This window comes from Prionailurus bengalensis, chromosome B4 (assembly GCF_016509475.1).
Source record: "Prionailurus bengalensis isolate Pbe53 chromosome B4, Fcat_Pben_1.1_paternal_pri, whole genome shotgun sequence".
In the NCBI taxonomy this organism is placed as follows: Eukaryota; Metazoa; Chordata; class Mammalia; order Carnivora; family Felidae; genus Prionailurus; species Prionailurus bengalensis.
In genome coordinates this window covers 95,052,357-95,068,308 of record NC_057358.1, presented here as the reverse complement: position 1 = coordinate 95,068,308, position 15,952 = coordinate 95,052,357, and the positions used below count along the sequence as shown (strand labels likewise).

The 15,952-nt window shown below is 43.6% G+C and overlaps 1 protein-coding gene across 1 annotated transcript in view; it reads left to right on the top strand.

The window, feature by feature from the left end:
• Positions 1 to 15,952, top strand: part of PTPRB (protein tyrosine phosphatase receptor type B) — a 114,081-nt gene that overhangs the window by 77,956 nt on the left and 20,173 nt on the right. The window contains 5 exon segments of the mRNA XM_043565025.1: positions 629 to 910; positions 5,884 to 6,162; positions 6,690 to 6,839; positions 9,207 to 9,450; positions 15,387 to 15,493. Of these exon segments, the coding sequence (XP_043420960.1) occupies positions 629 to 910; positions 5,884 to 6,162; positions 6,690 to 6,839; positions 9,207 to 9,450; positions 15,387 to 15,493 (1,062 nt within the window).

Here is a 15,952-nt window from a genome sequence, read left to right as displayed (position 1 = left end):
CTTGGGAAGGCACTATGCTACAATGGATAAAGGAAGCAGACCTTAACCACTGTTCCTACAAGATCTAGGAAAAGGATCTAGGTCCTTAGCTTAGCTCTGCCACTTCCCTATGTGAAGCTGGGAAGGTCATTGAACATCTCGAAGTCTCAGTCTTCTTATCTGTAAAATGGGGATAATCACATACGTCATCATTGCATTGCTATTGGCAATTCTTCCTAAATCTTTTATCTCCCGGGCATACACAGATAACATTAATCTGTACACCACCCTGGGATCAATGAACAGAGCTATCTGCAACTGGGCATAATTGTGGATTGTAGCCCTCACACCTCAAAATCTAATGGAACCAATACCTTGGCACACTTGTAACCCATTCAGGGCACATCCATGCTCCACAGCACCTTGGTAAGGAATCTCTCCATAGGAAAATTAAAGGAAATGCACGTAAAACACTTGAGGACTGCAACTGACACATAGTAAACACTATAGCTAGAAGCTTCCATTATTATATTTTCATATTATTGCTTCCTACAAAGCACCTTAAGGTACATCTGATGTCACCCAGCTCTCATCTACGCTATGGCATAGACATGTTTATGTGATTTTTTTCATGTTCTCCTACATGCAGCCCCAAGTCCTCCCAGTCTTATCTCATTTGCTGATGTTACAAACACATCCTTGGCCATCACCTGGAAGGGGCCACCAGACTGGACAGACTACGATGACTTTGAGCTACAGTGGTTCCCCAGAGATGCCATCACGGTCTTCAACCCCTACAGCAATAGAAAATCGGAAGGACGCATTGTGTATGGTCTTCGTCCAGGGAGATCCTATCAGTTTAGTGTCAAGACCATCAGCGGTGATTCCTGGAAAACCTATAGCAAACCAGTATCTGGATCCGTGAGGACAAGTATGACATGTTTTACTACTCTTGGTTCTCAGATGGAGTGAGGGGGAAGTATGTGTTGTGACTTCTTACTCCAGCGAGGCTTGGTTTAAATCCACATTTTTACTTGGGGTTGGTTAGATTTGAATTCAGGCATAAGTCTGTATAGATGTCTTCATTCCTTCAACATTAACAACAATGGGCAATAAAGAGGTTGTCTCTGCCCTCATGGAGCTTGAGTGGGAAGTGTGACGAAGTAAGTATTTGGCTCTGTAGAAACCCATGGTAGGGGCATCTGAGCCAATACAAGAGAGCTTCCTGGAAGAAGAAACTTCCAAATCAAAGCCTAAACAACTCACCAGGTGGATATGGGGAACGAAGTGGAGAATATTCTAGATAGACAGAATAAAATATTCCAAGACCAGGCAGGAGAGAGGAACAGAAGAGTTTAGTTGGCCAGAGCATAAAAGGTGAGGATTAAGAGAATCAGGTCATAAAATGTCTTGTGAACCACAGCAGTGATTTCAACTTTCTCCTCAATCAGTTGGAGCCACCAAGGGATTTGCAGCCAAGATCTCATAATCAAATTTGCACTATAAGAAGTCACTCTGTGTACAGTATAGAGAATGGATTGAAAGGGGCAAACTAGAAACAGAGGGGTCAGCTAGGACATATTGCTATAAATCCTAAAGATAAAAATACTTTGGCAATGAAATATATATCAGTTTCTTCCCAAAGGCACTTTGTAATAGATACAGCAAATCTCAAAGAACAAACGTTTTCAGTATAGAAACTTCAATCCACATATTTATTTTTCAATAATACCTATATATGTCATTTCTACAACCAGATCAGATAGTGGCTATTTATAAAATAAATAGTTGAAAATTATAAACTTAAGCAAGTAGTTGTTTCATCTATTCAACAAACATTAATCTTATAATAATTATAACTTGTACTCCATAGTGTATCCAAAGAGCAGTTTGGGATTAAATAGTTGGATGTCAAGAGAAATTTGTGAAAAAGAACTTAAGAGTTTTAATTTACAGCGAGCTCAGGATGGGTTTTCAGTGCTTACCGTGGGCTGTATAACCAAAACAGGTGCTCAGGTAAGAACTCAGTAGAGGCTAGACTGATTAAATGGCTTCTGGAATACTGTATGCTGTCCTGGGTGCTGGGATTTAAGAGAGACATTTACGAAATGGAGCATGCCTACAAGGAGAGCCGCTGGCGAGAAGAGGGACTCTGTGCTGTGTTTTATGGGGAAGGGCTGATAGAACTTTAAGGATTGCATTAGTTAGGACTGGGTTTGGTTGTAACAGAAAACCCATCATAATAGAGGGTTAAGCAACAGAGAAGTTGATCATTCCCACGTGGAATCATTCCACTACTCCGTTTCTCACACATCTGCTCCAGCCACGATGAACAATCTGCAAGCCCTGATCTTCCACCTTCCCCCCGTGGGTGCTTGGGTTCATGCATTTCTCTGCCTGAAACACCCCTTTCCCAATTCTCAGCGAGGTGTCCTCTCTGCCAGAAAGCCTTTGCCAACTCCTGCCCACCACCGACTCGGAGAAGTTGTCTGGTGCTCCACCCACCGCCTTCTTTCTCCATTTCTTCTGGTACATTCTCCTTGCCATCTCGTATTATAGCTATTTTGTACTCCTCTACCTTCCTAGAGGTTAGGGCTAATGCCTTATTCACTTCTGAACTGTTCACAGTCTCTAGAAGAGCACCTTGCCCATAGCAGGTACTAATTTCTTAGTGAATAGGGATGTGACCTGAGGCCTTAGAAGGCATGTGGGATTTAGGGGCAGAAAGGAGGAGGGAGAAGGAACTGAGGAAAGAGGTTGAAGCAAATTTCTATATTATTCTTTGAGCAAATTATTAGAATTATGGATCAGGCAGGATATTTTTAAAGACTTTCTCTAAGGCTGAACAGAGAAGATGTCTTGATTTCCAGCTGTGATTAGTCTGAAGGAGTTCAAAAGATTAAGAAGCAGTTAATGTTTGAAAAGACACAATTACTGAGGCACCTGGGTGGCTCAGTCAGTTAAACTTCCATCTTCGGCTCAGGTCATCCTCTCTCGGTTCTTGAGTTCAAGCCCCACATCGGGCTGTCTGCTGTCAGCACAGAGCCCATTTTGTATCTTCTGTCCCCCTCTGTCTGAGCTCCTCTCTCACTCTCTCTCTCTCAAAAATAAATAGAAACATTTTTAAAAGACACAATTATTGCTGGCCTCAAAGGCCAATTCCTGTATCCTGAAAAATCTTCAGATTGATTTTTTTTCTAAATCATTCTTATCTAAACTGTTATGACTTAGCTGATATTTTAGACCTTGATATGTAATAGAAATTCATTCAGTGGCACAAAGATACTGAGTATTTCAAAGTCATGATTGTTAAGGACAGAGTCCTATAACGAAGGAGGAGGTGTCAGGAGAAGGTGGGTTGAATACCAAATCAGAGCAACAGGTGCTTCTCTGTGAGGGATTGATTACTAGGTGTACACAGAGTTCCTAGTCGCTCATCTGTGATCTGTTCTGCAAGCAGGGCTTAGAGCTTTCTGCTGTGCAGGCACACAGGGCCTGCGTCTGGAGGGACCCTATGCTTGGTCTCATTGTCTGTTGTCACTATCTTGAAATCTTAATAATATTTTGAACATGGGGCATTGCATTTGCACTTGGCACTGGACCTTGAAAGTTACATAGCCAGTCCTACCTACAGGGTGTATGAACCAACATACAATTTTAATTTGGGGAGGAAGGGCAGGTGGACAAAAGGATTACATTTACAACAGGGACTATAAAAATCCAACAATGAAATGGAAGAGGTTTTTTTTTTTTTTCTATTTGGTGTCCTAAAGGTCAAACATAAGCGTCTTTAGCCTTATTTTTTCAATCCCTCCCCTCATCATGCAGTGCTCTTGTGAGTCTTTTTGATGCTTTGATGCCACTGATTAGTGCTGTCTGAAAATTGTTACTGTATTTTCTGCTGGGATCAATAGAACAATGGGCAGTCTTTTTCAAATGAATCTTGTCAAGACTTTTGACTCCTGGAATGAAATAGGGTGGTCTAGACCTAGATTTTCAAGAATTTCCTCAGAAATTCCTGGGGACAAGGGGCAAGGTAAGGGAAGTCTTAGGGAGGTCACCCCAGCAGAGCGCCCCTGACCACCAAGGCACGCTTAAAGCACAGGACCAGCGACCCTCTGATTTAACATATCGGGGAACTGAGACCTTTTTTTTTTTTAAATATATTTTTTAATGTTTATTTATTTTTGAGAGAGACAGAGACAGAGACAGAGACAGAGCACAAGCGGGGGAGGGGCAGAGAGAGGGAGACACAGAATCCAAAGCAGGCTCCAGACTCTGAGCTGTCAGCGCAGAGCCCGATATGGGGCTCAGACTCACGAACCTGAGATCATGACTTGAGCCAAAGTCGGACGCTTAACCAACTGAGCCACCCAGGCACACCGGCCTTTTCTTTTTTCTTTTTTTAAATTTTTTATTTTTTTATTAAAAAAAAATTTTTTTTAACGTTTATTTTTGAGACAGGGAGAGACAGAGCATGAACAGGGGAGGGTCAGCGAGAGAGAGGGAGACACAGAATCTGAAACAGGCTCCAGGCTCTGAGCTGTCAGCACAGAGCCCGACGAGGGGCTTGAACTCATGGACCGCGAGATCATGACCTGAGCCGAAGCCGGATGCCTAACCGACTGAGCCACCCAGGCGCCCCCGGCCTTTTCTTTTTTAAATGGTTCAGCTGCTAATATTAAAATTCAAAAACTACTTATCCAAATCGTACAGTGTAGCTTCCTAGGATGTTATTAGAGATGTAGGCATGCAGCTGGTTGGGAAAGCCTATAGAGTTTGGTTATTAACGTGCGTGGTCAGGTCACATAAGTGCCTTTCTGTCCGACTGTATCTCTTACTCCTTGTAGTGTCATTCACAACAACTAATGAGATCAGCTGCCATTCACTGGGTGCCTACTGGGTCCGGCACTCTGTTGGGCAGAAGAAAATGAACGGCCATAAGCATAGCAGGTGGAGGAGCGTGGTGTACATGGGGAGCCAGAAGCAGTTTCGGTGCCTGGAGCATGTGTGTGAGCAGGAAAGGCAAAAGTGGAAGAGGGGGACAGAGCCAGGGCCTAGGGGGTTAACAAGTAAGCAATGCCGTTTCTTTTTTTTTTTTTTTAATTTTTTTTGTTTGTTTGTTTTTTCAACGTTTATTTATTTTTGGGACAGAGAGAGACAGAGCATGAACAGGGGAGGGGCAGAGAGAGAGAGGGAGACACAGAATCGGAAACAGGCTCCAGGCTCTGAGCCATCAGCCCAGAGCCCGACGCGGGGCTCGAACTCCCGGACCGCGAGATCGTGACCTGGCTGAAGTCGGACGCTTAACCGACTGCGCCACCCAGGCGCCCCAGCAATGCCGTTTCTTAATTTTCTCGTAACAGCTAGTATTTACTGAGTGATTACTATGCCAACCACCATTTTCTAGGTGGCTGTGCCTGGTTCTACTCCCTGAACCATCACGGTGATCACAGGATCGAGGTACTCTTCGTCTCCCCACTTTACAAATGGGGCACAGACACCTTACGTAACTTGCCTAAGAAGTCACAGCTGATAAATAGAATTTGAATTCTGGCAGGCCGAGCTGCATTTTTAATCTTTTGGCTATTCAGCCCCACCTTCGATCTGACTCCGCCCCTTAATTTTAACTCTGCCCCCGCTAACCTTAGTTGTGTATTTGTGTTTCTGATCACTTTGGCACCTGGTGATTTTCTAAAGGGACAGCGTTTTAATTTTTAATGTTTCTCAGAGCGTGAAATTCCTTGGGAGATCTATAATAATTTTTTTTCTTGAAAAACAATCCAAGTAAATTTTGAGAATTATTTATTTAGACCTCAGAGCAAGTAGGGCCCAGAGGAGCTGGAAGAAAAAAAATACGTCTCACAGAGTTGTAAGAAGCGTCTCCTCCTTTCTCTCCTTTAGAGCCAGATAAGATACAAAACCTGCATTGCAGGCCTCAGAACTCCACGGCCATCGCCTGTTCTTGGATCCCTCCTGATTCTGACTTTGATGGGTATAGCATTGAATGTCGGAAAATGGACACTCAAGAAGTTGAATTTTCCAGAAAGCTGGAGAAAGAAAAATCTCTGCTCAACATCATGATGCTGGTGCCCCATAAGAGGTACCTGGTGTCCATCAAGGTGCAGTCGGCTGGCATGACCAGCGAGGTGGTTGAAGACAGCACTATCACAATGATAGACCGTAAGTGTTTCTGGACGCGTGCGCTGAGTGAACACCTTGCTGTACCGCACCCATCACTGCCACTCACTTGCATGCAGGTCGCTTCCACATGAGCAGGCCTTGTTGTCGCTTGGAAAAGAGAACCTAGAAGCCTCCAGGGAATGGAAACATTTCTCTGTGTCTGGCAGCAAACAAGTTAAATGATCTTAAGGTACTTGAAAGAGTTAGACTTTAAATACGTCACTTTGCCCGATAGAGTTAGAGCTATAATGGAGCTTTTAAGCAGTTTGGTGCTATGACTTCAGGAAATCCTGCTGAGGTGCCGCCTCTTTCATTAGGTTTAACGTGCCACTGGCACATCACTTCCTCTGCCTGCTTTCCTCTAGGAGAGGAGGAGGTTTTCTGGATCACAAGCTTTCCACACAGACATACACACGCGCGCGCGCACACACTGAGGTCGGTGCGTGGAGACCTTCGTGTCACTGATTGTTGTTATATGGAAGAGCAGAGTTGTGACTCCCCTGGGTTCCTTCTCCATCCTTTTTCAGGGCCCCCTCCTCCACCTCCACATATCCGTGTGAATAAAAAGGATGTGCTAATTAGCAAATCTTCCATCAACTTCACTTTCAACTGCAGCTGGTTCAGCGACACCAATGGAGCTGTGAAATACTTCACAGTGGTAGTGAGAGAGGCTGATGGTAAGTGATCACGGATTATCTGCTAGCAGTAGGACACGGGGACTGCTTTCTCAAAGGTCACCGTGGAGGCTCTTTCTGTGACACGTTTGGAAGAGTGGAAAACTTAAATCTTTATATAATTCTGTCCCCTCTCTGCTGGATGCTGGGAGATGTAACAAAAACTTTCAACAATAAAGCCTATTATTCACTGGGTTTAATTATTAAAAGGGTGACTGATAATCATAGCAACCACAGCAGTAAGTACAAATAACTATCATTTATGGAGCCTTTCCTATGTGCCAGGCACTGCTGGAAGTGCATTGCACGGACTGACCTACACAGCCTTCTTCACACTCATTCAATGCTGTTCACTACTTGTTTTGTTCGGCCATTAAGCGGCAATATGCTTCAATGCCCTCCCCGCCCCAATCGCAAATACCTCAAGGAACCGCACCCTTCCAAACCACTCACCAATTCACAAAGAAATATTCAAGAGCCGAAAAGAGGGAACAGATGATCATGAAAAGCATCCTTCCTTTCTCTACTGAATTGCCAGCAGTATATTCCATTTTCTAGTCTATGAAGGCATTCAAAGTCTACCTAATTTCTACAGGCTAATAGTTACGACAACGTTCCATGGGGCCTCAAGTACGATTTTTAGAGTTTATCATGTCAGCATTTGTCAAACCACCTACAGGAGTGTCGTATTTGCCACGGAGGGCTGGTGCACTATTTCTCCAAAACAGACGTTTGTGTCTGGAGTGGCGTGGTATCTTTTACACGTCTTCTGTTTTTTCAGAATTGTTTAAAGGGTTGCACATGAGTTTCTTAAGCATCTCTATTTCAACACATTTGTGGACGATGAGAAACTTTAAAGCTGACACGTGCTGGAGCAGCTCCTAGGCTAAATAGTGCTTTAGTTCACCGGGTGTCTAACAGTCTATGTGCTTTGACATGTAATTTAATTGTACTAAAGTTGGTTGTGCGTAACTAATTAAATAATTTCAACGGCCAGTGGTGCATCCCAGATTTCCTTACATCTCATAGTTGGAGATAAATCAGCAAACTGTGGAGAGATTTTAGATTTAATGAAGATGTAGTGAAGGTGATGTTTTACTACATGAATGTAAGGCAGTGACCAAAAAGAGGCCATACCCCAGAAGGCAGCCTTGTGTTCTCCGGCCATGTGAGTTTTGATTATTGATGTCCATGGAGCTGGGCTGTGCGTCCCTGGTGATCTAAAATAACAGTCCATCTCATGTAAATGTCATTCATAGCATATATGTTCATCTTAAAGGCAACATTCCTTTTCTTTTTCCTTTTTTAATTTTTTTTTAACATTTATTAATTTTTGAGAGGCAGAGAGGGACAGAGCATGAGCAGGGCAGGGGCGCAGAGAGAAAGGGAGACACAGAATTGAAGCCCGCTCCAGGCTCCAAGATGTCAGCACAGAGCCCAACACGGGCCTCGAACTCATGAACCAGGAGACCATGACCTGAGCCGAAGTCGGACACTTAGCTGATTGAGCCACCCAGGCACCCCGACATTCCTTTCAGTTACTGCCAACAAGATAATATTTCCAAGACCCACTCATTTTGAGCAAATTTTGCTAAACAAGAGTCCGGGATGTGGTGAACCCCCACAATACCGCTCCTTGCGACACATCGTAAATGGTATCCTATCTCTATAATATTTGTCTTCCTAATTATGCTTTCCTCCAGCCAACACAAAAACGAGTTTGCAGTGCCAAAACACACAGCAGGCTGGGTGGACAGAGAAGAGTTCTGGGAAGCGTTCTGCACGAGGGGCCAAATTCGAGCCAGGATTAAACTGTACTCAAGATAACAGAGAGCTGTACACGGAGCAATTATCGGACAGGGTGTGGCCCGTGGAGTGTGCCTTTGGGTGACTGCTCTGGACTTGAACTTGATTTCTCTTATCTCTTCCCTATTTCCTAGGTCATAGGGATTTCCTTATTAGCTCAGCTACAATGGTCATTGGCAAGGTAGAGAGCTTGTCTAGTGGGCTGACTCACAGTGGAGAGTGTCCAGCTTTCTGGAGTTCTGGAACACATTATTATCAGATGCAGTGAGTTCACCTCTCAAATACACACATTCTATTTCCTAGAAAAATGATAGGGTGTGTGCATAAATATACGTACGCGTGTGTATAAAATTTTGTATCCACACACTTTAATTTTCATTCTAGGGGAAGTGAATTAAAATTAACTTCGTTAGGAGAATTTCGCAGCCTCCTTCAAGATCAAAGAGTCTGCACTTTGGAGATGACTGGTGATGGTGGGTGAGAGGAGGCAGACGTAGAAACCTAGTTAGGAATCACTGAAGTCACGAGAAAGCCAGTGCTTCACTGTGGGTTCTCTCCCTCCAGGCAGTGATGAGCTGAAGCCAGAACAACAGCACCCTCTGCCCTCCTACCTAGAATACAGGCACAATGCCTCCATCCGAATGTATCAGACCGATTACTTTGCCAGCAAATGTGCCGAAAGTCCCGACAGCAACTCCAAGAGTTTTAACATTAAGCTTGGAGCAGAGATGGAGAGCCTGGGTGGAAAATGCGATCCCAATCAGCAAAAATTTTGTGACGGACCACTGAAGCCGCGCACTGCCTACAGGTTAGATGTATTGTTTTGCAAGAAGGGACATGCTGCACTACTGGGTCCTTAGCAGTCTGGGCATCTGATGCACTTGAGCTCCCGTAGATTAATAACCAGCACTACAACAGTGTTCTACATGTTACTGGGTCATTTATAAAAGTTGAATTCCTGCCCCCGTTCACAGGTAATGTGTAAAGAAGGCCGGCCTTCGGCACTCTGCAAAAGCTCTAATTCATTATATGAAGAATTGAAGGTTCTTAATAGATTGTTTTTTCTCCTAACTTCTTTAGTACAAATAAAACAACTTATTTACTATTTTAATGGCTGCGAAGATGTCCAAACAGAAAAATTGAGTGTAGGGAGACCCAAGAAATATGAAGTTTCATCTTCTACTTCTAGTGAGGGCTGTAATTACACATATTTATTTACCTTCTAAGGCATAAAAAGATAAAGGTGCTCTTTGGTCCAGATAGAATTCTTGAAGTCGAAGGCCCCTTAATGAATGGGAGTACCCTTTCCTCCTGCTAGGATGACAGATGAAAAGGAGCAGCTGTTTGCTTTGGCCCTAGGAAGCACTATGGCAGCCAACAGGCCCTTCCAGTCATAGGAATTGGCAGTGCCCTTGGTCTACACTGTGCTCCCCGAAAGCAAGTGTGAGCAGAAGTACACAGAATCCCAAGCCAGAGTCCTCAAGAAAAAGGGAACCTTGGCTGCCATCTTGGATAGAAGCTACAAGCATCCAAGATCAGTACTTCTGCAGAGACTGTGCTGTCTCTCTTCGGTGTTGGCAAAGCTGACATCCAGCCAGTATGGCAGCCAGTCAGGTTCTCTATGGCGGGTTGGTCAGTGTCCAGGTCTGACTGACTCTTACATATTTTGAGTATCATCCCTGAGTCCCAGCAGAGACTTTCCTACATTCTCCCAAAGGAGACAATGACACAGCATCATACCTGAGAACTTTCTCAGCCCCTCCCTAGAATCAACACAGGCAGGCCAACAGTTTTCCTAAACCAGAAAACTCACCTTGGGCAGGAACTCTGTGTAACTCCCTCTGCCCAGGACTCACCATAAAAATGTGATTTCCACCCTAGCCCAGGTTGGCATCTTCAGAGTAAACTCATACGATCTTACTAGTGAGGTGGGCTCATATGGTCTTCTATTCCAGAAGAGACCATATGAGCCTACCTGAAGAAGGTGAGATCTCAGACAGAACAAAGGAGAAATGTGAGGGAGATCAGAGCCCTGGAATCCTTTAGTTCCTGTAAGAATCAAGAGATGCCTCAGCTCCTCGGTCACATGGACTCAAGGAGATTTGAACAAAAGTCTCCCAGTGGCTCTATTCGATTTGTGAGTTGGAAAGTGGAGGCTGTTTTTTGTTTGTTTGCTTTCTGAAAGAGAAGGAGAGAAGATGACTGAGTCATTACTACAGTTAAGAGAGGGACAATGAGAAGCTGTAGATGGCTCATGTCTGTCCCAGAGCCTACCACTCTCCACCACACTCCTTCCCATTCGTAACGGCTGCTGAGAGCCTGGGAGAGCCTGTACTGAGTTCACGCGCTGCCACTTAGCTGTGTAACCTTGGAAATGGCATTTCAATTCCCAAATCCTCATTTCTCTCATCTGCATAACAACACAGGGCTGTCCTGAGGAGGAATGTAGATGATCCATCAAACCTGGTCATGTCCCTTCTCGATTAAGGTCTTCCAGTGGTCCCCAGTCACTTCTAGGAGTAAATGAAGATTCCAAAGAGGGCTCATAAAGCCCTCACCTTCTCTCTCCTGCTTTGCCTCCTACCATCTGTCACAAGTACACCCTGACTTTTGTTAACCCTTACTTGGAGTTCCTTTGACAGTGACATGCGTCTCTTACACCTCTGAGCCCTCACACATTCTTTTCACTCTATTTGGGATGCCCTCCCCTCCCTTGACTGGCTGGTGCATCCCTTCATACACTTCAGAAACCAGCTCAGCCCTCAAATTACCCCAATCAACCTGTCAACCCACACTGGGCAGTTGGCCCTAGCTCCATTTCCACAGCACCCAGACCCTTCATCACTCTAATCCTCACTTACCAGGACTTTTCAGCCCTTTGTTTGGTTACTTACCCTTTTCACTAGACTACGAGAGCTTGTAGTCTAATAGAGACAAAATAATATGACAAATACCTGGCCCCAAAGAGGCACTCATTAAATGTTTGTGAACAAATAAGGGAATGACCCAAGTTGCTCTATCAATACTTACACATTTCTTATTATAGCTTGATCAACTCATGCCATACTTCCATGTTTTCTAGAACACAGCTTCCCTATATTTCCCCACATTTGGTTCAGTCCTGTGAAAAGCATGCCAGGCAGATAATGCTTGATAAGAGGAGGCACAGCCTTTCAAAGTATGTGGGGGAACCACACACTACGTGGTATCCTGTGTGATGGCTGCTGACCCCTAGCTTAATACAGTCAGAATTCTACCTGTCTCAAGATGATGGTCACCATAGTGACCCTCAAAGCTATCAGGCATCTTTTTTCCAGAGATGAGAGAGAATGGGGGTCGGTGGGGGGGGGGGTGGTGAAGGGAAGAGGATTGAAACGAAATGGGAAATGCTAGGTTTAGCTGCTTTGCAAGTTTATTATGTCAACGAATGTAATGTTTCCCATTTGCTACTGGGTTCCTATTACTGGGTGTATAATTAACTCCATTCCATATGGGAAGAGAAAGGGCAGATCATGATGGGTGGGAGGCATTTTGGAAGTTAATAAAGTGCTGATCTGGCTTTGTTTCTATTCTAGAGTATTTTTTTAATGTTTGTTTATTCATTTTGAGAGCACCACCACAAGAGAGAGAGAGGGAGACAGAATCTGAAGCAAGCTCCAGGCTCTGAGCCATCAGCACAGAGCCCGACATGGGGCTCGAACTCACCAACTGTGAGATCATGACTTGAGCCTAAGTTGGACACTTAACTGACTCAGCCATCAAGGCTCCCCAGGCTTTGTTTCTATTCTAAATGGAATAGCAATGTGGCCACGATCAGGTAGTCAGCTTCTCTTGACCTCATTTTCCCCAAATGAAGGAAATTGAAACACATGATCTCTAACTTTGTGCTATAGATTTCTGATTGTGGACACATATAAAGTTGAAGTAATTACTATCATATATCTGTTAATTAAAATAATAATATATATGTATACACTGAATATATATATATACACATATGTGTATATATGTGTATATATACATACATATATATGCAGAAGAGGTCTGTAAAATATAAGCAGAAATGTTGAAGGACATAAAAGAGTAAATAAATGCTGTAAAGGTTCAAAAGGCTTCTTGAAGGAGGTAACATTTTAGCTTAGCATTAACAAGTAGAGAAGGATATGAAAATATGGAGATAGGGACAGAAGGAGATTCAACGTGGAGGGAAGAGTGGGAGTCAAAGTGCAGAGAAAGAAATACACAGATTGTTTAGAGAAGAGCAAATAGTTCAGTTTCAAATTGGGGAAAGAGCATGGAAAGGGGTAGCAGGGAAGACAAGACCAGGAAGGTAGGATCCAGATGGGTGCTAAATGCTAATGTGGTGGTGCTGTCATTTTTGGAAAGAGTTTAAGAGCAGAGCTCCTACTGACCCATTGAATTGAAGGCAATCCTGTACTAGGTCATTGTCTCCTATCTGGGTTCCTAGAGGTTCTTATTCATCTACGTCCACATTGTATTTTGCATTTTGCAGCTAACATTTCAGAATAGAACATGTCAAGGTTGTCACACTCAATGCTTTTAATTTACAAAGAAGGAAACCAAGGCATAAAAAAACTTTAGGGGCCATTCATCTAATCAGCAACAGAGTGATAGCTAGACCTCAGAACCTCTGCTTCCTAGCCTGGGCCCTTTTTACCATCCCTCCAACAGAAGTCATTGCTGTCAAACTGAAATGAAGCCAAGAGAAAATAAGAGAAAGAAATCTGGACTAGGATTCAGAAAACACAGGGTCTGGTTTTCTTTCACTGCTGTTCTTTGTGATCTGGAGCAAGACACAGAATCTCTCCAAACTTCAGGTTCCAAATCTCTGACGTATTATAATAATAAGCTTCCTTGTTATATTGGAGAAGTTGGAAATGATCAGGTAGAACCATGTCTGTGAAAATTCTTCTTCACTTATAAATCACTATACAAATAGAAGAATCTCTTTTCACCGGAGAGACTCATTTCGTTTTCCAAAAGTACAATGCATTAGCAACACACACCAACTCCTCACCTTCCCACTTAACACAAGCTGACTGCTTGTTACCCGTGAGGGACATCTCACAATGCTTCCATCAACAGTCTGTTATTCCTGGAAGTACAACTTTCGGCTGGAAAGCAGCTTTTAGAGGTGGAAATTATATATGTGGTTGATCAATATCATCTTGTTCGTTTTATAAGATTGCATTTGGACTTGGGCATGAGTTAGAAGGAAGGGCAGAGGGCAGAACAATTTGCCCAGAACCTTTGGGTGAAACAAATCTAGATTTATTTTTAAGGAAAAAAGAGACTTCCATTCACTTTCTTAAGATTTAAATCAACACTAGGAAAGTTATCCATATAAATCAAGTCTCACAGTCTCAGCCAATCTACAGTTTGAAAGCGAAAGACCTCAATAGCTGGCCTGAGGCAGTCTTTTTAACTTAGTGCAGGGATGCTCTCCTATAACTTCTCTGAGAGCGGGTTCTCCTCCAGCCTCTGCTTTAATGCTCTCAATGACTGAGAGCTCACTACCTGTGCAGCAGCTCATACTGTAGGTGTTACAAAGTGACTTTATATTCCCAAACTACACCTCCCTGTGACTTCAGCCTATTGGGCTTCATTCTGCCTTCCTAGAGGAAAAATAACGACGTCTGTTTCCTCTTCTAGGTAAGATTCCCTTAAATCTGAAATCAAACAACATGTCCCACAAAGTCTTTTTGCTCATTGTCCTGTTTAATCACTTCAAATGATCTCAAACCCTTTCTAAGTAACGTATGTCCCCAGAAACTGAGTGTGGCCATCCAGACTGGCCTGGCTCACCCAGAGAATATGAGACCAAGGTTTTTTGGTGGGGACAAGAGACTTCATCCAGGCTGAGGTTACAACTTCATCTTTTAGTAGCTGCTTATTGAATTCAGGGCCAGCTAATCTCAGGCACTGTCCCACATGGACCTGTGGACAGCCACCTCGGCAGCTCTCCTGTCCAGGCGGCTGGAATAACTCCAAATGTCAGCTGGAGACTTCGAGATCAACCTCGCTGTCACTGTAAATCCAACACAGCCCGAGCAAAGCTCTTCTTCTTTCCCCAGTTGAGATGCCCGTTCCTATCAGTGATGCCATTATTCTCTCAAATGACTGAGCTCCAATCTTAGGCCCATCCTGAATTCCTCCCTTCTCCTCTTTAGGCTGGGCCCCATCTGGTCTTTCTTCTCAGTGCCTTCCCCACTGTGGTTCCCTCTGTCGCAACACAGGCATGGCTGCCTCCCTGACTCTCCTCTGATTTCTGTGCACATGTCCTCTTATCCAAGAGCCCTTCACTGACGTGCTGAATAGAGCAGGTCCATATACCCATCCCCATGGCTGTCTTTCTCCCTTACTCTCTTCTTTTCTTTTTCATGGTACATATCACCATCCAGCATATTGAATTTGTATATATGTTATCTGATTTCTAACACTAGAGTATGTAGCCTCTGGATGGTACGGTCTTTGTTGTGTCCCTGGCAGTATCCCCAGATCCTAGAACAGGAACTGGCACATAGTAGAGGCTCAGTAAACATTTGACAAATAAACGAATAAATGCATGAATGAACCCAGGTCTATCTGATTCCATATTTCATATCCTACCTTGGACACATATTGACCAGGGGCCCACCTTGTTTCTCCTTGAGCACATTTTCTAGTCAGCTTTACTGTGGACAGACACTAATTTGTACTCAAATAAATCGGTTTCCCTTTCAGAATCAGCATTCGGGCTTTTACACAGCTGTTTGATGAGGACCTGAAGGAGTTCACGAAGCCCCTCTACTCAGACACATTTTTCTCTTTGCCTATCACCACCGAGTCAGGTAAGGCTAACCTCTTCATCTACCCACATCGTCTACCAACTGCTGTGTCACTTATAAGAGCCCCTAAGTCTGGTGACTTGGCTAACAGGGAAACATGTGCTTTCACTTGGAATTTAATCTCTATGTGATCATGCATGATGTGGATTAGAGAAATTGCTCGTACTTCTAAAGGGGAATGGACTGAATGCGCATTAATCTTGAAAAGAAAGTAGAAGTATCAGATTTCTTTAATTAAAAATGAAGTTTTTAAAAATATGAGTGAAAAACATTCAAATTAAGAACTTGCACAGGCCAAAATATAAGTACAAAAGGCTTTTGCTCATAGGTGAGAATGTATGTATGCAGAAACATAGAAATGCATAGAAAAAAAAAGACTAGAAGGAAAACCACCAAAGTATTAACAATGAGGGGTGCCTGGCTGGCTCAGTCAGTAGAACATGAGACTTAATCTTGGGGTGG